Source organism: Rhinolophus sinicus, linkage group LG13, assembly GCF_036562045.2.
Source record: "Rhinolophus sinicus isolate RSC01 linkage group LG13, ASM3656204v1, whole genome shotgun sequence".
In the NCBI taxonomy this organism is placed as follows: Eukaryota; Metazoa; Chordata; class Mammalia; order Chiroptera; family Rhinolophidae; genus Rhinolophus; species Rhinolophus sinicus.
The window spans coordinates 11,881,549-11,907,166 of record NC_133762.1 but is presented as its reverse complement, the minus strand read 5'-3'; the positions used below and the strand labels follow the sequence as shown (position 1 = coordinate 11,907,166).

The 25,618-nt window shown below is 52.3% G+C and overlaps 1 protein-coding gene across 1 annotated transcript; it reads left to right on the top strand.

Annotated features, from left to right (window-relative positions):
* Positions 1 to 13,854: 13,854 nt before the first annotated feature.
* Positions 13,855 to 24,540, top strand: MFGE8 (milk fat globule EGF and factor V/VIII domain containing). The gene is made up of 9 exons (XM_019726744.2): positions 13,855 to 14,030; positions 16,450 to 16,575; positions 16,973 to 17,104; positions 18,831 to 19,012; positions 19,244 to 19,399; positions 20,086 to 20,230; positions 22,630 to 22,814; positions 23,480 to 23,635; positions 23,753 to 24,540. The coding sequence occupies exons 1-9, from the start codon at positions 13,958 to 13,960 to the stop codon at positions 23,888 to 23,890; spliced, it is 1,293 nt and encodes a 430-aa protein (XP_019582303.1). The 5' UTR covers positions 13,855 to 13,957; the 3' UTR covers positions 23,891 to 24,540.
* Positions 24,541 to 25,618: the final 1,078 nt, after the last annotated feature.

The window sequence follows — 25,618 nt, the reverse complement described above, 5'->3', positions numbered from 1 at the left end:
AATCCCTCCTTTATCCCCCTGAAAGCAGGAAATAAATCTCCCATGTGAGGGTACCCTCTGTGTACCAGGAGGGTAAAGCATTCTTATCACCAGAGACAGGGAATTCAGGCTGAAAAGACTAGAAACAAACCTTGTTATTTCTTCACTAATTAACTACCCCAAGCCCTTTGTTTTGTCGATTCTTCACATGTTTATTGTTTCTTTGTCTAAAAGGTGTAAGCCTGCTTTGGTCATTTCTGGAAGCCCCCTATCTTTGAGGATCCCTTGCAAGCAAAATTAAATTTGTTTTCTCCTGTTAGTCCATTTTGTGTCAATTTCATTATTAGACCAGCCAAATAACTGAGAAGGGAAAAGTTTTCCTAACAAAATACCCAAAGTAGGTACTGCTATGAAAACACTGGGGCACAGAGAGGGTCAGCAACTTGTTCAAAGTCACACAGCTAGGAAGCTGTGAGAGCTGAGATTTGAACTCAGGCAGTCTGGCTCCAGAACCTACACATTCTTACCCTATACCACCTTGCCTCTAGCAATGATTGTCCCTACTGACTGAGCACTTACTTTCGGGGTGGGGGGGAGAAGAGGATGGGGGAAGGGAGGGGAGAGCATTAGGCTAGTCCCTTAGAACTACCTTATTTCATTTATTCCAGAACAATCTGTTTAGGTATGAAGTCATATTCCCACTTAACGCACGAGGAAACAGACTCAGAGAGATTGAGCAACTTGCCGAGGGTTCTAGCACTAACTGCTGGTGGGACTGGCAGTCCTGATATCAGGTTGATTCTCTAACCTTTTGTCTCCCATGTTCCTAAATGATTGTTGAAGGCAGATGACACAGCCAAAGCATTTATTTTACTATTATTCACTCCACATGTATGTATTTGAAAGCTATGTTTAAAAAAAAATCCTAAAACCAAAAAACCCCAACTATGCCCTCAGCCACTGTGCTGTCCCAACTTAGCAGGTTGCACGTTTCCTATGTGGATGGGGAAGGAGAGGGGAAGGTTAGACTTGGGTCAGCAGAATTTCCCCAACTTTTTCAACCATAGAACTTCTGTTTTCTTTCAAGCATTTTATGAGCTGGGGATTCTGAGACCTTTCTTTGGGAAGCTCAGCTATTAGAGAACCGGCTTCTGGTGGCTTATCCTGGGGCCAGGTATCAGCAGGAAGTTAGGAGAAGTGGGGTCCCAGGGAGAGGGGATCAAAACAATATGCTCACGAGGCCCCAGGCACTGTCCAATCAGGCACAGAGGAAACCTCTGTGAGCAGTGGCCTACGACATACACACAGATATATCTTTCCTGGGGTATGGGAAAGGGTCCATGCAGCTTTCAAGGTCACTGCAGAAGACAGAAGGCAAATGCAGAAGACAGAAGGCCAATTCAGGCAGGGACTTGAAATCCCCCAAATTTATTATCATAACTTATCTTTCTTACATACCTTTCCGTTTACAAGATACTTTCCCACACAGCAACTCAATCCGTCTTCCTAACATTCAAGCAAGGTGGGCCATGTGGATATCACTCAGCCCATTTTTTGGCACGGAAGAAAGAATTTATGTGACCCTTCAAGGTCACATGATCAGGGTCACAAAGGGAGAAATGGATGGGGGCCCAAGGCGTCAGTGCCCTTGCCACTCTGTCACCCAGCATCATAACATTGCCAGGGCAATGTTATTACTTTTAGGGAGGTCGGTTTGGTCTATAAATGTGGGTGCAGCCCAGTCATGTGGGCATGTTCAGAGGGGGCCATACAAGCAAGAGGGGAGACAAAGCTGGGTGTGACATGCCCCTGGACAGGAGATATGGGTTCTTCTCACAAGTTCTGGCTTAGGATGGCAAGGAGCTGGATTTATGAGTGAGGAGAGGTGGAAAGTGGAGGAAGGGGCCACAGTCAGGGAGGGACAGAGAAGGGATCCAGATACAGTGGGTATGTCCATCCCACACTGAGTGTAAGTTGTGCCCTGGTATGCCCAGAGGCCAGCTGATTCCAGGCCCTCACCTTGTGGGGAGCCAGCTCAGCTCCTTGCCAGGCCAGGAGGCTGCAGCAGGAAATGCTGCTTCTACCTGTGTGCAGCTTTGTTCTTGGGCAATTCTCTTGGGCTGAAATTCTCAGAACTTCCAAATGGACATGGTTGGCCTGGGGGAAGCTGGAGTTAAAGAAATGCGAGAGGCTGGGATCGAGTGGGGAAGACAGTGAAGCCCTCAGCTCTCCAGAGAGCAAGAAGCCTCTTCCAGCTTCTGGCACTTCAGCAGCAGCTCAGAATGCTGATGGCTCGGTGATTCCTCTGCTCTCTATAGGGACAGTTCTCTCAAGATTTGAAAGCACTTATGGTGTCTCAATAATTATGTCTGCTCAGTGGATGGACCTCTGCTTTCCAGATATCAACTAAAAACGTAAAGTCTCTAACACTAGTCATGGAGTCGTTTTATAACCAGAATGATCATACCCCGGTTTACCTTCTCTTCCAGAACTTGGGTTTCTGTAAACTGAGTTTCCTGAAGTAGTTATATGTATGAAAGAATAAAAGGAGGAAAGCAAGCTCTACTTTCGTATGTTCCAAAGAAGTCGCTACTATATACTAGTAGGGGCTTTCTGTGCGCCAGACGCTACCTTAGGTCATTAAATACATTATCTCATTTAATCTTTACAACCACCCCATGTGGTAAGTACTATTATTTTATCACCCTTCTTAGGAATGGATCCGGGTTTTTGAGGCCCTGAAACTTAAACAATTGGGGGACTTCTTTAAAAAAAAATTTTCAACTATAAATACAAAATTAGGTACAGAGCCTTGGCAAAGGAGGGGTCCCAATGCTTCATTGGCTTCATGGTCTGGTCTGCAGATGCAAAAATTAAATCTCTGAGAGGCTAAGTCATTTGTCCAAGGTCACACAGCCTGTAATCAGTGGAGGGGGAACTTAAAACCAAACCTGCCCAACTCCATCATGCTACTCTTCTCTGAGAATGAGAATTCACACACAGCACTATGTGCCAACTCTCTTCTAAGCACTTTATATATTTTAAATCATTTAATTCTCACAACAACCCTATGATGTAGGTATTATATTTACTCCCTACTTTTATATATGAGGACGTTGAGGCACAGAGAGGTTAAACAACTTGCCCAAGGTCACACAGCAGCAAATGGGAGCCCTAAGAGACAGTCAATGAATAAGAGGAATTGGTTGGGCAAGACATACACATACACTTTGAGTCTGTAGTAAACAGAGCAGGGGTGTCCAAACTTTTTTCAACGTTTTTCACCAAGGGTCATATGCGGTAAAATACACCAACAGCCGGGCCACTCACTTGAGGTGAAGTACGTATTGCCTCACCTGGTTTATTTAAGTAAACTAAATATATTTTTGGAATTTGCTGCAGGCCAATTAACAACGGATTGCGGGCCGCAGTTGGCCCGCGGGTCGCAGTTTGGACACCCCTGACCTAGAAGATGCACCAGACTCCTTCAGTACCCAATGCTCTTGAAAGAAAAATTGAACCTGAACCTCATGCTTTATGGTTTCCCTAGGATCTTAACCTCTAACCTCAGCCAAATCCTTGGATCTCAGCCTGACTCTATGGCAACTTTGTCAAGTAATCTGGTACTTAGAAGCAGGACTTAACATTGGATAAACTGTACCCAAAAGAGATAGCGTGGTAGGTTTATCCTCATAGCAAGTCAGTGAGGTACTCACTGTTCCCTTGTGTTTTGTTTACCTAATTCAAATTCTATTTCTTAATATATAGTCATCAAAAATTTTCAAAAATTTAAAGCTCAAAAAGTTACACTCGAAAGTTTCCCTCCTCCCCTGCTCCTTGGCCAGCCAATTTTCCCTCCTGGAGGCCACCCAAACAGCCCCTCCCCGCCCCTTTAAATCATTGCAGAAACACTTTACGCACACATGAGCAAAAGTGTATAAATATTATGTCCCCCCAGTGGTGGCACACTACACATGCATTCTGTATCTTGCCTTTTTACTTAACAATATGGCCTTGCCTCATTATGTTAAATAAGAAAACCCGGGGGTTCACAGGGCTTATGGAGCCTGGATGGTGAATGCAGGCCTCTCAGAATGCAAAGCCCATGCGGCCTGGACTCCAGGAGGGGGCATCAGCTCGCCTGGGCCTCCTGGATGTGCCTATTCAGGGCCTCTCCTCAATGGGCTCTGGGCAGCTCTGATCACCACACCTCCCGGTGCCAAGGGAGCTGGGAAAGAACCAACCAATGGTTTGGCCTGGCAGAGGGTTCGAGGATCTGGAGAAAAAAAGGGTTTTGTTCGCCGCCCCCTGAAGACTGGCAGAAGTTGGCCTGCCCGGCCATGCTGCCTTTCTCTTTACTCTCTATAAGAGCAAAAAAGTTTTCTCTTTCTGCCAAGACCTGATGGTCGCCTGGCAGGTCCTGTGGTGGCCCCTCCAAGGGCCCGGCTCCCACGCCTCACTTCCTTTTGACAGCCTTGCTGGCGATGGGCAGCTGCTGTGGTCTCTGCCAATGTCTTGGGGTCTGGCCTCCCTGAGAAGGTGCATCTGCTCCCACGTCTGGATCTAATTGCCACGCTGGAAAGGAACTCTCCGTGCCCATGTTCCATGCCAACCGGCCTTCTGGGATAGGCGTGGGGGTAGGCGGCAGGAAGAGCTGACCAGCCTGGGCTAATGAGGAAACGTCACTGGGAGAGTGGGGAGGAAGAGGCGAGAAGGTTCTTTCTGCTGGTCTAATAATGAAATCGACACGGGAGGTTAGATGACAAGATAAAATGACCAGATTTAACCACATACATATGTGTGAGAAGCCCACATACATGGGAGGTTCAGAGACAGAAGGGAAAATGAGGTACATGTGACATTTTGAGCTAAGATGAGGTAAGGTACTTTGGGGCTTCAGAGGGGAGGAAAGTCGTTCGCATGATGATAAGAGCAGGTGTTCAGTAAGTAGAAGTTTTCCCTCCCTAAAGACAGGTCAAAAGAGTATCTGGCGATGTCTTATTACGGGCAAGACCCCAAATTTAAATTCTTTAAGGGAGAGGTAAACGTTTTCTATGAACGCGCGCAGGGTCTCCATTGCCTTCAGCTCAAAGTAATTCACATGCCAAAGTGGCACAACTTGGGGAGGCCTGTTCTGAACCCCTTTCGCAGTTAAATGCATAGCGATGCTTTTCCCTACAAAGAGATCCATTTGCAGCCTACCTGTCACCTGCTCTCCCGCAGGCTCTTTTCTCAACAAACACTGGTCTGAAAGGTCCGCTGGGAGGCTGCAGGCCGCTTCCGGTGCGCTTGCTTCTCTGGGGGCCTGCGCCCAGTTCAAGCTTGCTGCTGAGGGGAGTGCGGGAAGCCCGGAGCTGCCCACTGCTCACAGCTGAGGAGATTTCTTCTCCCGAGAGCCAGCGGCCCTAGCCAGGATTTACTGTTTTTGCCCTCAGGGCCTGGGCTTCCAGGTACCCAGTCGGCAGCTATAGCTCCCGGCAAACAGCAAGTGGGAGGCTTGACTCTGCCTCATCCTCCCAACTGTGAAATGGGCACTCCCAACAAAAATTCCCAAAAGGAGTATTAGAAAACGGAGAGACTGTAGTCATGGGAACAGTTGCAAAGCGGGAAGATGCAGCCTCCGGGAAAAGCCGGAAGCGAGCTAGCTGATAGGAAGGGGAGGCTCTTTTTATAGAGAAATTTCCCGCCCAGGTTCCAGTATGCGTCCTGATTGGTTGTTATAGAGCAGTTCTGATTGGTCGGTGTAGACGCATGCGCTCTCATTTTGCAGTTCTGATTGGACCGGGCAGATCTCAGTTCCTTGGTCAAAAGGAGAAATCAGGAACTTCCTGTGTGAATTGACTTAGACGGTGGCGTGAACAAGTGGGCAAAGCGCAGGAAACCGAGTTCACGCGGAGGTTCCTAAGGGTATACAGGGTAAGTGAGAAGCTCTTGTTCGCAGATGGCCCGCCGCTAGGCTCTCATTATTTATAAAATTTGGGCCCTCAGTTGACCATGGGGAGTCCATCTCAGCAGATAAATTTCTTCTTCGGGTTCACTTCAAATGAATTTCTCTTCTGGCGTCCACAGCACAGTACTGTAATTTGAAGGTGAGAGTGCCCAGATGAAGCAAGAAGAGAAGCAGCTACAGGCAAATGTGGGGACAGCGTCCCAGAGAGCAGTTTCCAGGCTCTCAGCATCGCGGAGAAAGGTGCTGGGTCGGGTAGTAGATGGTCATCAGCTGTGACTAGTTGGCCGAGTTGAGGAGAGTCGGTTGGTTGGCAGCAAAGCGGACAGCAGGTCTCATGTCGTGTGAATCCAGCCTCCAGTGAGACTATAGTGGTATGACTCCCCTCTCTATGGCTCCGTGGGTGTTCCTTTTTGGCCTCACCATGTCCTGCGTTCTTATGTGGGGAGCGGGAGCAGAGACCCCACGTGACACCCTGCATGACACCAAGTCTCCAATGGGAGAAGTTTTGCAGGAAGAGCAGAAATAGAGAGGCCTGCTAGGGGTTGGGGATGGCCCAGGGATTTGTGATGACAGGGGTCCACACTCGCCTCTTGAGGGAAGTAGGCCCCTAAACCTGGCATTGGGGAGACATGGCTCAAGGCACCTTTAACAAATGGGCCTGTCTTTTGGGGGGTGGCAAGGAGGGGTACCCAGTGTTCGGGACGCAGGGCCTGCACCCTGATGATTGAGCAGCGTGATATGAGTTAGAACGCAGTCCTAGTAGGCAGCTGGTGGCTCCAGGCTGGAGATTTCAATAACAGCATCAGGGACAGTGGTCAGGATTCTTGGAGTGAGCAAGAAAGAGTTGTCAATTCATAAGGGAGGTCAGGTAACCAGTGGGCCTGTCATGCAGGGTCTCAGCTCCCGCTCCCCACATAAGAACCAGGACATGGTGAGGCCAAAAAGGAACACCCACGGAGCCATAGAGAGGGGAGTCACACCACTATATTCTCGCTGGTGGCTGGGTTGGAGACACAGGAAGCAGGAGCCACACGATCTGCAACCTGCCGTCCACTTCTCTCTGCCAACCAACCTCACTTGCTAACTGCAACCTGCTCTTGCTACCTCAGCCACCATCTTCTTGCTAGCCCCCATCTGCTGCTAGCGTAGCCACGGCAGTTCTATTAGTGGCCATTGGCTCACTGGTTACAGCTGATGGCCATCCATTCACCGTTGATGGCCATTTACTACCTGAGCCAGCACCTTTCCACGTGAGGCCGAGAGCCTGGAAACTCCACTCCTGGCTCTGTCCCCACAGGGCCTCCACTTGCTACTTCAAGGAGAAAGTGGGTTTTCAGAGTTCTGTTGAGACCCTGGCATTGAAAAGCATTAGAGGTACAGCAGGAAGAAGAGAGGCATAGAATGTGATGTGTGCAATTCCAACTGTTGGTCTTTTCTCTGAGAGCCAGTGGTCTTTGTTAGAATGTGTCATCATCTGCCTAGTTAGTCCTGAATGAGTTTACTTACCTCCTGGACTTGCAGCTCCTTCTGGTCACGTGTATTTCCCTTTGGCATTTAGCACTAGGCCTGGCAGATAGTAACTGCTCAGCATGAGGATGGAGAATTTAATGAATCATCTGTAACTTTTCAGGACCTCTTTGCAAGAATGGATAAGTAATCTGGATCAACTGTGGCTTGTAACTGTGGCTTGTAACGCTCTCCATCTTCCTTCCTTTCCCATCCTAATAGGAAAGAGGTCTTTCAGCATAATAATGTAGCACAGCCAAATTGGCAGAGGTGATGAGAAAGGTCTGCTGCCCTGCTGACTCTCACCTTGCTGAATCTGAAAGGCCTGAGCCCCTTAGAGCTCTCATCCCTGCCCACCCTCCTAGGATGGAACCTGGAACAAGATCCCATGTCTGTGGACCACACAGGTGTGGACAAAAAAGGGTCCAGTTACTAAACCTGATAAGCTCAGGGTAGGCTAGCATGGTGGGCCCTACAAACTCGGACACCCAAAGTAACCAAACAGGATGGTCTGAACATAAAAATTCCTAACTAAAAGCATATCGTGGTGGTGGTCACGTTCTAGACCTGTAGTTTCCTGGACAAAGGTCAATCTTTACCTTAAGTGAACCCGTCTATTGTCTTTTTGCATCTAAGGTAACGTACCTTTGAAATGTCAGAGGAATCTTTTCCACACCCACCAGCACCAGAGCATGAGGCCACAGCACCTCTCATTGTTCTCTTTTTCCCTAATACCATTTCTATGTTCTGTAAATGTGAATTATTAACCATCCTGCACCCACCAATGTGAAAGAAGTCTGTGTCTCTCTGTTTTACTTCTTATCTAATCCCAGAGGTTTCCCCACTTTGCTTTCTCCTCCTTCCCTGATCTACCACCAGTGTATTTCATTAACCCTCCTTGCATTTCCTCCTTTGATTCTAATGTATAAAATAAGCTGCAACACTGCCATTCTCTAGGACATTTTCTCAATTTGTTGAGATTCAGCTTCCCAGCAATTGTCATCAGTTTGGCTCAAATAAACTAAAAAATTCTCATAGTTTAGTACGTATCCTATGTTGACATAGTGCAGCTGCCAGGGTGGAGCCAGTTTTACAGGGAGGGTGGAGAAGACAACAAGGGGAGAGGAAGGGATACCAGAGAGAAAAAGGGACGTGTGGGTCTCCATCCAAGCCTGCCCTTACAGGAAAAGTATTATTTTGCTCCATCCTCTAAAATTCATGATTGACTAATAAGAATTTTTTCCCCAATAAGGAGCAGTAGCTCTAATACCTTCTTGAGTATTATAATTGGAGGGAAAATATGAGGCTAAAAATTCATCTGTGGAAAAAAATGAGAAAAGTGAATTGTCTAATCCCTTGGGTGGGGTGGAGATTCGGGGAGTCTTGAAATAGGACATTGAGTGAAGCTCTTTGAAAAGGAGGCAGGTCCTAGGTTCAGCAACAGCTTGAGAACAAGATGCTTCGGTAACATTTACAACAATCTTGTGAATAAAGAAAGGATAGGGTGTGGGGACAGAGCCAGGAGAGTAGTTTCCAGTCTGGGCCTCACGTGGAAAGGTGCTGGCTCAAGTAGTAGATGGTCATCAGCTGTGACTAGTTGGCCATCAGCTGTTACCGGTTAGCCATTAGCCACTGATGTAACTGCAGCGGCTGCGTTGGTTGATCAGTGGGTTGGTTGGCAGGCAGAGGAGCGGACAGCAGGTTGCAGGTCTTGTGGATCCAGCCTCCAGTGAGACTAGTGGTATGACACCCCTACCTATGGCTCCGTGGGTGTTCTTTTTTGGCCTCATTATATTCTGCGTTCTTATGTGGGGAGCGGGGCTAGAGGCCCCCCCGCAGGCTGCCCCGCATGACAAATGGCACAGCCAGTAGGGTCTTCCGAATGACAACAAGCAATCTGAGGGAAGGAAAGGAATTTCCCCAAGGTCACCTTAGGGCTGGCTTCAAGGGTGTGAGATCTGTGTATTCCCATAAGGCCTCTCCCTTAGAAGGACTTCCATTTGGCTTAAAGCTCTGCTGTTTTCGTCTTGAAATTCTTAATTTTTGAGCAAAGGGCCTTGCATTTTTATTTTGCACTGGGCCCCCAAAATGGGAGAGCCAGAGTCAATCCCAGTTTGGAGACCTCAGAACTCCATGGCCTTCTCATTTCCTAATGTCACCTTCTGGCTAGTAGGCACTCAAAACCTCTCAGTTTCGTCCTGCTTTTCCTCCTTTGAGTATCGGGGGAACTGGGCAGAGATGAGGGAAGGCACCTTCGTATACCCCACAGCTGCAAACACAGGTTCTGCCTTCTCCCTGTGTCTGCCCCCAAGGGAGCGCCCCCATTTTCTTGGCCTGGGTGGTCACCTTAGAGCTGAGGATTTTCACTTCTATCTGTATGGATCGACTCACTCCGGGAGCTTTATTTCCAACTGAATGGATGCCTCACACATCTCAACTTTACATTCCCAAACACAAAGATCACCGGAAGAATGCCCTCCCCCCAGCCCCGGACTGTGGCAGACGAGGAGGAGGCCACCCTTGGCTAAGAATGCAATTGCAAGGGGTGATTTCAAAGCTTCCGCTGGGTCTTTGTGTGGCCAAGAGCAGCCTTGAAGGGTCTGGGCTCCCTGGGACACTATTTTCTTGTTTCTGGCAGGGCCTTGGGGCTGGGGGAGGGGTGGGGTGCAGTGCTAACTCCTATCTGAGAGGCAACCCTGGTACTATCTCCGAGAATGAATGTCTGCCTTTAGGAAATGTGGGAGTATCTGATTCAGCGGTTCTGAGCTGGATAATTGGGGAAAGGTGGCTTTTGTGCAAGTCACCTTGCTGGTGATTCTGAAGGGGTCTGACTTGTGGCCCAAGCTCCCCTGGTCAAAGACCACTGTATGGTCTGGCAGAAGCCCCCCAGGGCGTTATGCAGCATTCTAGATTCTAGAAAGATAAATAGCCTCTAAAATCTAAAGTTTTGAAAGACAGGTATCTTTGTTTGACCTGTGGATATGCTGGGAAAGGAGTGGATTCTGGCTGAAGGCCCATGGCCCCCGGAGTTCCTCTGCCGACTGTAAGGACAGGAGAGCAAGGCTAGGAACGGGGACACCCCCAAGGGCCTTAAGGTCTTAGGATCAAGAGGTTAGCTGCGCTCGGTGGGTTTAGGGGCTCCAGGCCCTGCCAAGAACTGGAGGGTAAAACCTGGGGAGGAAAGAAATGTTTTGTGTACCCTCTGAGGTTCTGTATCTGGAGGCCTATGAATTCAATTTACAAAAGACAGGTTAACAAGAGAAAAAAGTTTATTTTCGCACAGGAGTGCTCAATGTTGAATAACTCAAAGTAGAGGTTAGAATTAGGGCTTGTGTATCTAACAGTAGGGGAAAGAGAAGCGGGAGAAAAGGCGCCTGCGAAGAACAAACATGGTTCTTTAGGAGAACAAAGGGGACATAAGAGTGTTTGTGATAATGCTTGTACCTATAAAGATACAAGTGGTCTTTCTGTCTTCTTCAGGGCCATAAAACTCCTCCGGAAAGGGGATTTATGGTAGGTTTACTCTTGGTCTCTTTCCTGGAAGCAGACCCACCCCAAAGAGAGAATTGATGTCAGTCTTCATTTCTTAGAACTTTTCTGCCTTTAGTCAGATAGGGAAGCTCCCAGAAGGCTTCTTTCCGTGTCTGTTGAATCTCAGATGTCTTCAGCTTAATATATTCTTTATACCACCAACCCTGCAGTTCTGAGTGGGTCCTTACACCACACAGTTTGCAGTTGCTCGATGAATATTTTTGAATGAATGAACACAGGGGTTAGGTAGGAACACAGTTGTTTGATGGTGTAGCCTGTGGCACAGGGATTGATTGCGGCAGGAGGTGAAGTCCAAATTCCCATCTCAGCTGAGGAACTTGCCCCACACAACCAAACTGGGCCCCCTCTTGGCTAAGCAGCATATTTAGAATCTGGCAAAGGTTGGGCCAACCAACCCGTTTACCCAGGAATTTTGCGGAAGTTCTTCTGACGTCTGCTTGGAAATCATATTCTAAGAAGCTTTGAGGCCAGAGCTACAGAGGAGTAGGTTTGGAACAAGCAATGAGAAATTTTAAGACTCAGCTCTGTTCATTGAGAAGGTTAACTTTTTTTTGAAAGAAATGGGAAAATGAATGTCTGACAAATTCTGGAGCTGCTGCTTGAAAAGGGAGATGGTGAATAGGACAGGAAAGACAAGCAGGTCCCAGACAGATTGGGGATCTTTGCAGGGGAAAGGCTCCCAGACCCCTGAAGAGAGTCCCCTTCCAGATGGGGGCTGACAAGTGGGGAGGAATTAGAGAGGCTGGGTGTTGGGTCAGTGGAGTTCGCCAGTGACGAACCCTCCTGGCCTGTATTTTACTGACACCTCTCAACCCAGCCCAATTTGAGGCTCTTGTTCCAGCCTTCCTTGTATTCGATTTCCAAGAAAGGACTAGATGTTCTTCCGGAAATGGCCTTGCTCTGGACTCAGGCGTGAGATGGGTTGTCCAGATGTCCAGTTGGCCCAGTTAGAAAGGCTTTGAGCAGAGTCCTATAAAAATAGATCTTTCTAAGGCATTTCTTCCACTTCCTTTCTCCTCTGCAGACCAAACAACCAGCCCAGGTGAGGGCATATTTCTTTTCCACAGCAGATGCTGGCTTCTGCAACTGTTCAGGGCCAGTGAAGCAACTTTCCCTGATGCCATTAACTTCCTGTGAAGAAAGAAAGGGGACAAACCTTGAATGAAAAAAATAAAGGTGCCTGACTAGCAGCTTGGCAGAGGTCATCAGGCAGATAAGATTTGAAGCTGGAGCTCAAATCTAGGTTCCAGCTCTAAATCTTTGTACAGCACCCAGCTGCCTGGCTCAGAGGCAACCCGGGTGAGAAAACGTCTCAGGGTGCCACTCAGCTGTGAATCGTTCTGAGTGTCCAGTTTTAGGCATCAGAGAAGGGGAAATTAGTCAGGGTGGAAGGATTCACCAGAGAAATCAGTGAGGACAGTGGTCAACAGAAGCAGAAGGAAGAAAAATCATATAAAGGAACCTTAGAATTTGGCCCACCTTTTTGGTTTCAGCGAGAACACACTTCTACATTTTTAAACTGAAAGCACATTTATTCCCCAGCACTGGCCCCTGGCCCTTGGCCTTTGGCTTGGAAACAAAAGCGGGTTGTTTGGTCCCTGGGCAGGGATGTTTGCTCACAGATAATGATGTGTGCTCAGAGCAGTTGGTTTGGGCAAGAGAGCGTGCATTTGGAAGGTGTGAGTGAGGGGCTGCTGTGCTGTTCTGCTCAAGCTCAGGTGATGCTTATGTGCACGAAAGCGGAAAGCGGAAGTGGAGGGGCTGGACTGGACAACCTCTTTCCTGCCTTCCACGTTGATGGAGTTGGGCATTGTTGGGCAAATCATTGTAAACCAGAATCTTAGAGCTAGTGTTGACCTCAGGTCACCTGTCCTCTGACCCGCTCATGCACTCTCCCAACACGTGCCCTTTGCTTAAATCCCTCATCACAGGGAGCCCACCCCCCACACCAGCAACCCACACCCTATGGCATAACTGGCTGCTGTCGTAGCATTTCCTTTTCCTGCATACAGTCTGCTTTGCTCTCACCTCCACACCCTGGTTCTGGTTCTGCCCAATGGGGACAGTCATTTCATTCACTCCACCAATATTTTAGGGGTGCTCCCTTTGTGCTGGGCATTGCGCCCAGTCCTGAAGATGAGCTCACCTGGTTGGGGTGAGATAGATAAGTAAGAGGTCATTTATTTCAGTAAAAGTCACCACCATCCATTTAGTTGCTCAGGCCTGGATCTGGGTGTCATTCTTGATCCCTCTCTTCCCTAACCCCATAGTCTTGTTGGCTCAACTTACAAAATATTTCTGGCATTTATCCCCTTTTCTACTCCTCTCCACTTCAGCTGCTATGCTGTGCTATGTTTGGATGCATGTCATTTTTCACATGTGAGTTTCTGTAGAGTGAATTCTTGTAAGTGGAATTGCTAGGTCTTTAGGCCTCAGCACTTGTCACTTTGACAGGTATTACCAAGTAGCTGTCTGGAGAAGGTGAACCAATTTACACTCCCTCCAACAGGGCCTGCTTGGGCTCGTTTCCCACAGCTGCGCACTAACTGTGTGCTCATAATTTGCTACTTGCCAATCTGATAAGTAAAACATGGTATTCGTTGTATTTTTAATTTGCATTATCCGTATTATGAATAAGGTTTAATATCTTTCCTTTAGTCTAAAATTAAAAACACAAAAACAAAAACAAGGTCTGAACCCTTCCCTGCCCCGTCCGTTTAGGATTGGGGCCTGGTCACTGGCCCCAAACAGGACGCCGGGTGTGGCTGGGCGGGAGGCGGGGAAGGCGGGGACTCCCACTTCGCTCCGGGCCGCGGAGCCCCGCCCCCGAGTCCACCTCCGGCGGCCTGGGCGGAGCACCGGGGCCAGTGGGCGGCGCTGCGCTGCCTGATTTATTCTGGTCCAGGAGAAGCCGTGAGTCCCGCGGTCTGCACAGCCGGAGCCGGGACCCCGCACGCCGCGTGCCCCAGCATGCCTGGCCCCCGCCTGCCGGCCGCGCTCTGCGGCGTGCTGCTCTGTGCCTCGGGCCTCTTCGCCGCATCTGGTGAGTGAGCACGCCGCCCTGCCGCCCTCGCCCCTCCTCTCCGCTCGGAAGTTCGCAGCGGCGCCCTCCCTCCGCCTCCAGTGTTGACAAACTTGGTCAGAGAGCCGAGGCCGGGTGGAGGGGCAACTTCCCGGGCTGCGCCCCTGCCTGCACTGGGGATGCGCCGGGCTTCTCCCGCTGTCTCCGCACCCGCGCGTCTTGGCCAGTGAGAGAGGCTAGAACGTTGGGCGGTGGCTCGGGACACTGGGTGACAGCCCAGCCCTCCCCACGGAGGTGGCTTACTCATAACAAAGGGATCCCCTGTGTAGGGCCTCTCTTTTCCCATCTGTAAAATGAGGCCATTGAACCGAGTCTGATTGGCGCGCACCTTCCCCCTGAAAGTTTCTAAGACTCTTGTATTGATAAGTCGTCTTCAGCCAACTTTCCCTGGCAACTCCTTCTCAAGTCCTGTGGCCGGTCTGGTCCTTGGACATTTCCGCTCTTACTCGTGGATGTCTGCAGATAAGCTAAGGGATGGCTGGGAGTGGGTGGGATGGACCGGCCCGGAATGGGGCCCAGGGAGGGGGCCAGGAGCCTGGGGAGAGGCCTGGAAAAGGACTGCCTCCTACAGAGGCTGCTCCTGACTCCTTCCTGCGACCTTGGCGTGCTGCTGTATCTTAGTCCTCCCCCGCCAGGAGGCCGCCTACTGCCAGCTAGCCCTCCAGCAGGCGGGTCATGGAGATGCCTCGTCCCCTTCACTGAGGGGCCCCGCAGTCCCCTCCAGGGCTGGGAAACGGGTGCCCATTGGAGGAGGGGGGCAAGGACTCTTCAGGTACCCGCTCCATCATTTTCTCATAGAAATGGAAAACTTAAGGGCAACTCCAAGCTCCCACGCACTTGGATGCTGGCGGCTGTCCCCAGCAACCCTGAGAGATGGCTGGGTCTTGTCCCTTTCCATCCCTCTCAGTCCCCACAATCTGAGCCCTGGCAAAATGTCCCAGGGGAAATCTCCCCAAAGGGCAGGACCCTGAAATCCCAAAGGTGATTTAGTAGGAATGTGATCTGACTTTTCCCCAAACCAGAAGCCCAGTAGCCAAAGGGAAAGAACCGGCTGCTGTGCGCAGGTGAGTCAGTCTAAGGCCCTCCAGGTAGGGAATACCTTTCACTTTCCCTTTTTCCCACTGGACTGCTTTTCCCTGGAGCAAGATATGATTGGACGGGGAAGGCAGAGGAGTTGGACCTTGTTGGGACAGAAGCTGAGGACTCTGGCCGTTCCTAAGCCTCTGTCTGTGCTGGTGCCTCAGCCTTGCCAGGTCAGGGGAGGGGATTAACCTGCTATTTAAAGCCAGTGACTAATAGCTCCTTTAGAGCCTCGTGCTGAGGTGGAGCTCTGAGGACTCCATCGCTCATTAACGGTGTTCCCTTCCCTGGAGCGTGGGCCCAGCTCTCTGGGGCTTTGGGATTTCAGGAGGGTCCTCCAGTCTGGCATGGCACGACTCTGTGGGGAGGAGAAACGATTTCTTGTGTCTCACCCCAAATGCCTGCTCAGCTTTGGGTGTGGGGTCTTGTGCAGCCCCCTGGGATGCTAAGGTCAGAAGACCCTCCCGCAGACTGATACAGTTCACCAGAGCCAAGGGACTAGGGACAGGCTAGTGGTGCGCATCTGTCACCCAGGCCCCCAACCAGAAGCTGGCATGTCCTCTTCAGCCCTCTTCCCGCCTCTGTAGTCCTGTCCAGTGTTTCTCAAATCATCCTGCCTTTCTCCTGACTTCCTCTCACCAGGAGTCCTGTGACAGCCTCCCTGATGCTCTCCTGGTCGCCTACCTGCCCTTCTCCTGTCACATTTCCACCCTGCAGCCAGAGGGATCTTTGGGTAGCTCCTTCCATCTCAGACTTGGAAACGGGTTCCCCATTCCCACCTCATGCTTGAGAATCTCTGATTTATTTTTTCCTGGTGGACCATGGTGGGGAGGCTGAAGGAAAGTTACGAGTCCCTGGTCCGCAGGGTGAAAAGTCTAAACTTGTCATTCTTAAGTCCTTCCCAGTCTGGCCCCAACCTCCCTGTTCAGCTGTGTCCTACTGTTCTCCAACATACATGCTATGCTCTGTGTGCTTCTGCTTTCCTGTGGAGTGCGCTTTCCTCATCCTCCAGCCTGGCACACTCTCCCACTCCATCTTTCAGACCAGCTCACGTGTCCCCTCCGCTGTGAAACTCTCAGCCCCTTGGCAGAAACCACACCTGCAGTGGCCCCTCGTGCAGGCTTCTGTCAGAGCTCGTGGTGCCCGCTCACTCCCGTTGACTTGTCTGCCCTTTTCCCATGGCTTTTTGTAGGACTGCACCTGATTCCTCTCTCTCGGGGGCCCAGCACGTACTTGGTCGTTGCCCCCCCCCCCCCAAATATCTACTGAGTGAAGGACTTGTTTGCTCCTGTCACTGCAGGTGACTTCTGTGACTCCAGCCAGTGCCTGAATGGTGGGACCTGCTTGTTGGACCAGGACAACGTCCTCTTCTACTGCCTCTGCCCCAAAGGCTTCACAGGCCTCATTTGCAACGAGACTGAGAAAGGTATGTACCTTCCCTTCTGTGGAGCACACCTGCTGCTCTGCACCCACCTCCCAGTGCTGTCCAGGCTGCGGGGCTGAGCTTGTCCGTCCTGAAGTAGGTAGTGTCCCCAGCACCTCTCCTGTTGTCAGCTAGCATTTCCCTGGAAACTCCCAGGCCACTTGAAAAGCTGAGCTGCTTCCTCTAGTTGGGCTGATTCACCTACAGACTACGCTCCTTGGCGCCTGGCTGGCCATCAGGCAGAGTCGGGGAAGGAGGAAGTGGATGGTTGGGGGGAGGCAGGCAATGAGCTGAGTTTGGGCGGAGTGTGCTTTTGGGCTGGGTCCAACTGCTGCTGCCTGTTTCTGTCCCCATCTCCTTGCTGATCACCTGCCCGTCTTCCCTGCCTTGCCCTCCCCAGGTTCCTGTTTCCCAAACCCCTGCCTCAATAATGCGGAGTGCCAAGTGATCGATGACGCACACCGCGGAGACGTCTTCACCGAGTACATCTGCAAGTGCCCTGATGGCTACACAGGCACCCACTGTGAGACCAGTGAGTATCTGAGGGTGCCAGCCCTGGGGGCGGGGGGACAGACCCTGAGCCACAGTCCTGGCAGCCTGGGCCATGTCTGGCCTTATTCCCTGTGCCAGGGCCTCCTCTGGTAGATTGAGGATGGGACAGAACCTCGGTTAGGCCACGGGGTAGGTGGGAGTGTTGTCCAGTTGTCCCTCCCCAGGCTCCTTCCTGCCCAGGCCTCCCGCCTGGGACTGCAGGGCAGGCCTGATGTTATTGCAGGAGAGTGAGGAGTGGGGGTGGCCCCTGAGGTCATGGGAGTGCTATTTCCTGGGTCACCATGAATCAGACACATAGCATTAGGGTTAAGTCTTAGTTTTTTCTACCAACAGGGGAAAACAAGCATGTTCTTAATCTTTTGGGGCCCAGGAGGTCAGTAAATAAGGCTAGGGCCTCAGGGTCTGACAGCTCCTGGCCCAGACTGGGCGGTCCCTTCCCGGTCAGGTGGTCAGAGGCCCAGCGTGTACAGAGGGGCTGACTTGCCCTGCCTGCTTGGTTATCCACTCAGCCACAGCATGGCCTTGGGTGGCTGCCCAGCCGCTACTGCCCTCAGTGGCTCTCCTTGCCTAGCTGGAGTCCCTCCCACCAAACTAGGACTCTTCTGAAAAGTCTACGTCTAGGCCTGGGGTGGGTGAAGTGGGGAAAGGGGCAGGGGACAGATTTCTGCAGTCCCGTGGGTCTGTTACTGAACATCTCGGGCAGGGGGCTGTTCTCCTTCAGACAGATGTAGGGGTGCACACGGAGGATTGCTGGCCTATAGGAGGAGGAGGGAGGCTGGGCCAGCTGGGTGGGAGCTGGGGCCCTGGGGGAGCGCAGGTGAAGTGATGCCCTTCACCTTGTGGGAGGCAGCGTGCAGGGCCTGTGCCTTGGGCCCTGGGCTGAGGCCAATGTGTTTGAAATCCTGGCTGGAGGAATGTGGGTGTGTGTGGTGGGGGATCACCAAGACAGACAGAGCCCTAGGTGGGGCCCGGTGGGCCCACTAATTACTGTGCTGGGAGCCGAGGTAACCACGGGTATGCTTGAGTCAGAATTACCCACCTAGCCTTCTCAGGCAGGGGTGCGTGGGAGGTGAGGCAGCCCCTCCTTGTTCGAGCCAGGGGTATTGGAGTAGGGTGTCCTGACCCTAGGTTCTCTGCTTGGAGTGAGGACAATGGCTCAGTCCCCATGACCATATTGCTGGGGTGATGGTGAAGGTGAAGGGGCCTTGGTTGGGTCAGGACCAGAAGCTGGAAAGGGCAGAGGGTACGAGAAAAAACAGAATGGCCTTAGTGCCCCACCCAGACAACTCCTGCCATGTGGGATCCTAGAATACTCCGGGCAGATTTGCTTATTGATTTGCTTATTGCCTTCTGGGCAGTACACTGCCATCTGAGGTGCCGCTTCTCCCAGAGCCATCCTGGGGAAGCCAGAGGCTGGGCTTGGGCTGGGTGTGGCGGTCCTCCTGGTGGGACCACCAACCGCAGCCTGGAGAGAGACTCTAGTCGCCAGTTATAGCAGCTCCATCAGCCCCCCCATCACTGTGCCTGGCCGCTCTCTTCCTCATCACGTACCTTTTCTTGGTGCCTCCTCTGGGGCCCTCATTGTCCATTCATGGTCTCTGCTCTGGGTCCTCAGCAGAGACCACACTGTCCTGTTCTCTTGTCCTCTGGGTCCCCCTGCTTGGACTGCTTGGGTGGCCCCCTGACTGCCATCTTTCTGCCTGCAGCCTGCACCATGCCTCTGGGCATGCAGACGGGCGCCATTGCCGACTCGCAGATCTCCGCCTCATCCCTGTACTTCGGCTTCATGGGTTTGCAGCGCTGGGCCCCAGAGCTGGCCCGCCTGCATCGCACAGGCATCGTCAATGCCTGGACAGCCAGCAACTACGATAGAAAACCCTGGATCCAGGTGTGGAAGGGATGGCCCTGGGGTGGGGTGGGATGAGCGTGCCTGCATGTGGGGGTCACCCCAGGAAGGGTTCATAACGGGGGTCAAGGTAGCAGGTTCCCACAGGTGAAGTGTCTATAAGTTGACGGCAGCCTTGGGGGGCCTGGGGTGGGTGGGCAGGATAAGGTGGAGCAGAGGGGGTAGAAGGAACCCGTGAGCCTAAGGGTACTGTCCCCCCTGCCCTGGGTCCAGGTAAACCTGCTGCGGAAAATGCATGTGACGGGCGTGGTGACGCAGGGCGCCAGCCGCTCAGGCAATGCTGAGTATGTCAAGAGTTTCAAGGTGGCCTACAGCCTCAACGGGAAAAAGTTCCAGTTTGTCCAGGAAGAAGACGACTCAGGAGATAAGGTGAGGCTGTTGGGACCCTGCGAAAGGACTGTGGTTAGCACCCCTGGGGCTCCAGTGTTGTTTGAGGGCCCCAATGAGGCAAGGGTACCCTGAGTGATTGGCCATGAGGTGGGTCTTCAGGTGTTTCTTGGTTCCCAGATATTGGGAAACCCAGATTGTTCCCACGTTTTGTGGTTACAAGTAATAGCCCCACTTGATATCCAAGAATAGCGAGACTTAACAAGGTTCAGTGACTTGGGGGTGGCTTGTAGTGGCAGGGTGGGGATGCATTTTGACCCTTCCTCGGCTACCATGTACAGTCGTGCAGGTTGTACACTGCTCAAGGATGTCATTCCTAAGTGAGCACCATTCACAATGTAAACATATGTTTGTGTACTTCGATCTTTGGGAAAGTCGTTACAGTAAAGTGTCATGAGAAAGGAGTGCCTTTTTCTAATTTGCACAGAGGCATCCTATACATTTATGGGTCGCCCTGTGTGAAAGAGTGGTTTGTGCCCAGGCCCCACGATGATCAAGGAAGCTCAACAAGGGGAATCTGGGTTGTTGAGGACTGTGGGGTGGCCAGGGGAAGGGCTGAGTCCCCAAATGGCCCTGCTAAGCCCCTGCTCCCCCCATCGGCCTGCAGAAGAAAGTGGCGAGCCCAGGAGGGGGGACTGACCACTCCTACAATCTGCTCTTCCTCCTAGATATTTAGGGGTAATTGGGACAACAACGGCCTGAAGACCAACATGTTTGGCTTCCCTCTGGAGGTGCAGTATGTGAGGCTGGTGCCCCTTCTCTGTCACCGGGGCTGCACCCTGCGCTTCGAGCTCCTTGGCTGTGAGCTGAATGGTGAGTGCTGGGGTCTGTGGTCCATCCTAGAGGGTGGTCTCTCTTCTCAGCCAGGCTGAGCTGGGGAGGGCTGCAGCAAGGCCCCGGGACCTGGGCTCAGATAGCAGAGGCACACTAGAGGCGTCACCTGGCCAGTAGCCGTCCTGTCTGCCAACACAGGGCATTCTGGGGTAGAGAACAAAAGAGACACCACTTCGGTTTTCAAAGCATTTTCACTTATTCCCATGGGTTCCTGGAGCTCCTAGAACATGTGGTATTAGGTCTGTTTTGCAGATTTCAGCTCTATGAGGGCAGGGAGTTTGTTTTATTCACTGCTGTATTCCCAGTACCTGTAACAGTGCCGGACCATAGGTGCTCAATAATCATTTGATGAATGAGTTACTGAATGAATGAGGAAAGTGAGGCCCAGATAAATATTTATCAAGGGCACACAGCTGGTGTGCGCTCTTGGTCTAGATCCCTGGGCTTCTAACACCCACCCATCCAGGGTTCCTCCTCCCCAAACCTCCTGTAGTCTGCATTCCAGAGACACGTGGGAGTCGAGGGTCATAGGGAACTGGGGGGGCGGCGGGGGGGGGGGTTGGTGCTTCCTGCTGCCCTTTCCCGATGGAGGAATGGGGGGCGGGGGGCAGAAAGGGACAGGTTGAGTCTCCTGCTCCTCAGCCCTGAGTCAAGGAAAAGTCACCATTGGGGTGGTCAGGTGCAGGGATGGGGCGCAGAAGCCTGTCTCCTCCCAGTGCACCCAGCTTTCTCTTTTTACAGCCACATGCCACCTGCAGGCCACCGGCAAAACTGTAGGACTCACTAGGCAGATTGCAGAGCTGAGGTGGCTGTCTGCCTTTCTGCCTTATCCGAGACCCACCCTTTGTGCCTTCTTTCCCCTCTGTGGCCCTTCTTCCTCTTATCCCATTTCAGATACCATCCAGTACCACTCAGAGCTGAGTTCTGTGTGCCTGGCTGGGTTTAGTTTCTTTTGTTTTGTTTTTTTTTCAAATTATGAACTTAAGTCTGTGTTCCCAGGGTCACTGCCTTTGGAGCCTAGCTGTTTAAGTGGGGAGTTAAAGACTTTTCCTTCTGCTAAAAGGAAATTTTAGCAATTGGTAAAGGACAGAGACGGGTCTGGGGGCCCCTACCCTGGCTCCTTTCCCTAGAGTCCCTCGCCACTAGCTGTCATAGTCTGAGGCGTTTGGCTGGTAAAGTTGCCAGCATGGTCCTCTCACAGCCGACTCCCTCTGAGGTCGAGAAAGGATGAGGCTGGCAAGCTGAGGAAGGGAGGCTGCTCTGTCTGCTTCCCACAAGGTCTGGACCGTCTCCTTTCCGTAGTAGGCATTCCAATCAGCTGGCTTTCCAGGCCCACTCCTCCCACCCCCCCAACTCCCCAAAGGGACAGACAGTTGTGGAATGGGGATTCTACCAGGTATGAGACATGCCCATCGTTCTCTTGGGAGTTTTATCTTCTCCGGCCCATCCCCAACTATTCTGGCCGCCTTCAGGTAAAGGTGACTAGTACAAGACAGCCCGGCACATTCCTCAGTGTTTGGGGCAGGCCTGAGTGACACCGAGGTCAGCTTCTGAGGCCAGCCCTCACAGGCCTGATAGCACGCTGACTGTTGAGTATGTGAAGTCCCTCTGCAAGATGCCAAGGGAGGGGCTGCTGGGCAAGGTGACACGATCCCCCTGAGTTCTCACTTCTCTGCCTTCCACCTGCTGGAAGTTCTATTCATTGCCGGGTTACTACCAGACAGGCCTTCATGGCTCAGAATGGGTGTATGCATGTTGGAGGTGATCAGGTGTTTGTGTGTGTGATTTGGCACAATGTTTGTCTGTCAGCCTCAGTTTTCTCATCTGTAAGATGGGTTTGCTACTATCTTCAGGTTTTTGTGTGGTGGATAAATGACTAAAGAAAGCACTGACTGAGTCAGTGAGACGGTTTTCATGATCTGGACAAAATCCCAGGACTCAGCAGTGTGGATAGCAGCTGTACTGTAGGAGTGACAGGAGGTGCTGTGAGTCCAGGGGAGGGACAAGTCCTCCCCAGGTGAGGTAGTCAGGGCAGGCTTGTTGGAGGAGGTGTCTCACAAGTCAGGCTTTGAAGGAGGGTGGGAGATGGTGGATCAGGGCCTGCCCTGGTGCACGGGGAGAAGAGTGGTGGGTGATCTGTGATAGGTTGAGTGGGGGTGGGAACTGAGAGCAGCTGGCTGAGGGTAGGAGTGGGTGGGGCAGGCAGTGAGAAAGTAGGGTGAATGGCTCTAAAAGGCAGAAGGAGCTTCTGTCTGTTGTCCAAGAGGATGCCAGGGGCTGGTCGGATCCACAGAGTTCTTTCCCCTTCATCTCCTTGTGCTCACGCCCCTGGGAAGCTGTGGATCCCAGATGTGGGTGACAGTCCCCTTTGCTGGCAGGATGCTCCGAACCCTTGGGCCTAAAGGACAACATCATCCCCAACAAGCAGATCACGGCCTCTAGCATCTACAGGACCTGGGGCCTGAGTTCCTTCAGCTGGTATCCCTACTACGCGCGGCTGGACCAGCAGGGCAAGTTCAATGCCTGGACCGCTGAGAGCAACTCTGCCTCTGAGTGGCTGCAGGTGGGCCAGGCCTCTGGGGTGCAGACCTGGGGTCAGCTGGGGTTGGGTGGGGCTGCCAAGGCTTTGACCTCCACCCAGTCCAGGCTTCTCTGCTCCACAAGAGGCAGTTTCTGAAAAGCCTTGTTTTTTCCTCCACTTTTGCTCGTTCTTCCTGCCACGAGCCCCACCTTCCTCCTGATTCTGTGACTCCAGGGTGGGGGTGGGGCACGGGGCTCTCAGCACTGCTTCCACCAAGGCCCCCAGCCCAAGTGGAGAAAGGGTGTGCGTGTGTCTATATGTGTGTCTGTGTCTGTAGGGGGAGAGCCACCTCCATTGGCTGCCACAGGTGATAAGGCTGAGCCCTGGGACAGCAGGGCGCGGTGAAGGAGAGATACCTGAGACAGGCGCTAGGAGTTTCTCTGTCTGCACAGAGCAAATGCTCTCTAACTTCGTGTCTGAGAACACTAGTGTAATTTAAAAAACTATCGGACTTTCTTGTACTTGTGCAACACGAGAGTCACGGGAAAACCAAAGCATTCGCTCACGTCACAGACGAGGAAACTGAAGGTCTGCCCAGTGACGTAGCTTTTCCCAAACTAGAACACACGTCCACGTGTGTCTTCCTTTTCTCACCTTCATGGAGGACATCCAAGCAAAGAAAATGCGGTTGATTTTTTTCCCCATAGATTGACTTGGGCAACTTGAAGCAAGTGACCGGCATCATCACGCAGGGGGCCCGAGACTTTGGCCACATCCAGTATGTGGCAGCCTACAAGGTGGCCCACAGCAACGACGGCACGAACTGGACTGAGTACAAGGACCAGGGGGCCGCAGACAGCAAGGTGAGTGTTTGCTGCCTTCCCTGCATCACTCCAGGGGTGCCCAGCCAGGCTGGCCAGGGTCTCTGACGGGAGGGGCACTGGCTTCTGGGGCCCTCCTGACACCCCCTCTGCCTCCAGATCTTCCCCGGCAACTTGGACAATAATTCCCACAAGAAGAACGTGTTTGAGACGCCCTTCCTGGCTCGTTTTGTGCGCATCCTGCCCGTAGCGTGGCACAACCGCATCACCCTTCGCGTGGAGCTGCTGGGCTGTTAGTGGTGGGCTCCGCGGAAGTGAGTGGAAGGGCCGCGGGGCACTGCCCCTTCCCGGGTCTTCCTGACCTTCTGTGGGCCTGCCGCCGCCACCCGCCTCCTGATTGTAGAGACTTGGGGCATGGGGTTCCATTCACCTCTCCCTCCCTTCCTCCCCCTGCCTCACCTCCCACATGCCCCGCCTCCCACACGCCCTTGGCACCTAGCCCTCATGCCATCCCATTTTCTTAGGCACTGTGGGAGTTGAGTAGGTCTGGGATGGACACAGAAGAGCGAAGTAGCGGGTGTGGGTTACCTGCACCTCTCCAGATCGCTGCTTCCGGCCCCTGCGTCCTCCGTAGCCTGTCCCCCACACCCCACATTCCCATGTCCCTGGAGGAAGACCCTGAAGGTGCCAGGCTGGAGATAAGTCTCCTGCCTCTCAGCCCTGAGGCTGCCACTCTGCTGCTGCCATCTAGCCCCGACACTGCCCCCTTATCTCCTTGGAGACCCCTCTTGGCCCTTGTCCTGCAGCCTAGAAAGAGATAGAAGTGGGTTCAGTGGGTCTATGGAGAGAGAGAGGAGGAGGTAGGTGGGCATGGAGGGGCCCTCAATGCTGGTTGTTGACTAGAGAGTGCACAGGCAGCTTTCAAAATATATTTATATCACCCCGGAGCTCTTGCTGTGGTTCATCGTTAATGTGTTCAAATAGGCTTTGTTTTATGCTGGTTCCCCACCGTCCACCCTCAGACCTTCCAGGGCCCCATCATTCTCGTGTCACCTGCCTGACTACACAGAGCTTAACAGCCGGAGGAGGCTACTGGGGGGTCCCACAGGGGGCCAGGACTCGGCCTAGTGGGCAAGCACACTGGCTCCTGAGAGGCCATTGGCATATTCACTCCAGGGCTCAAATGGAAGCTTCAGGGGTACCCTTAAGCCCTCCCCCAGGCAGGAGCCATCAGGAAGTGGGGGGCAGTGCAGGGGTCTGATCTGGGAAGGGGGCTGGCAGATGGAGGAGGGACTGATTAGCTGGGAAAGGGGCTAATAAAACCACCCGAGTATGCTAGGCCTTGGGACACAAGATGAATTTTCTGGAACAAATGTGGGGAAGCCACGCTGTGATACACAGGTGCCTCTGGGTGGCAGATCTGGCCCCACAGCTGTCGACCCTGAAGAGGGTGTGGCTTTCTTGGCACTTCCTCAGAGAAATTCCTTTGAAGTGGCTCCTTACTGAGAGCTGCCTTTGCGGGCTTTTTCGCTGGGCAGGGGCAGAGTAAAAGGCCCAAGCCATGATCTCTGAATGAACTGGGGCAGTGGGGCTCCCTGCCCCTAGGGGTCCCTCAGCCCACTCCTTCCTGTTTCAGGGCTTTCCTCCTTGGAGCCGCTTGGATTGGGTTTGGAGTCAGTCTTTCTGGATAGTTGTTGGCGGCAGGACACCCTCCAGGGAGCATTTCCTACCCCCACCCCTGTACTGGCCTATCCTGGGGACTGGTGGATAAAGCAGTTTTCTCCCACAGTCTCTGCTCTGGGTTGGCTCGGCCTCCCCAGCAACTACTGTATGAGGTTGGACAATTAAGTTCGCGAACTCTTCCTAGAAAAAGTGCTACGTACCTCATTGCTGAGCATCAGTAAGGTCACCTTCAAAGTACTCCCCTTGGAGTCCAGTCACCTTCAAAGTACTCCCCTGAACCGACGTCAGTGCCTAGTCCACCCTTCAAAGCAATTTTGGAACTTTTTCTGGAATGGCCATCAG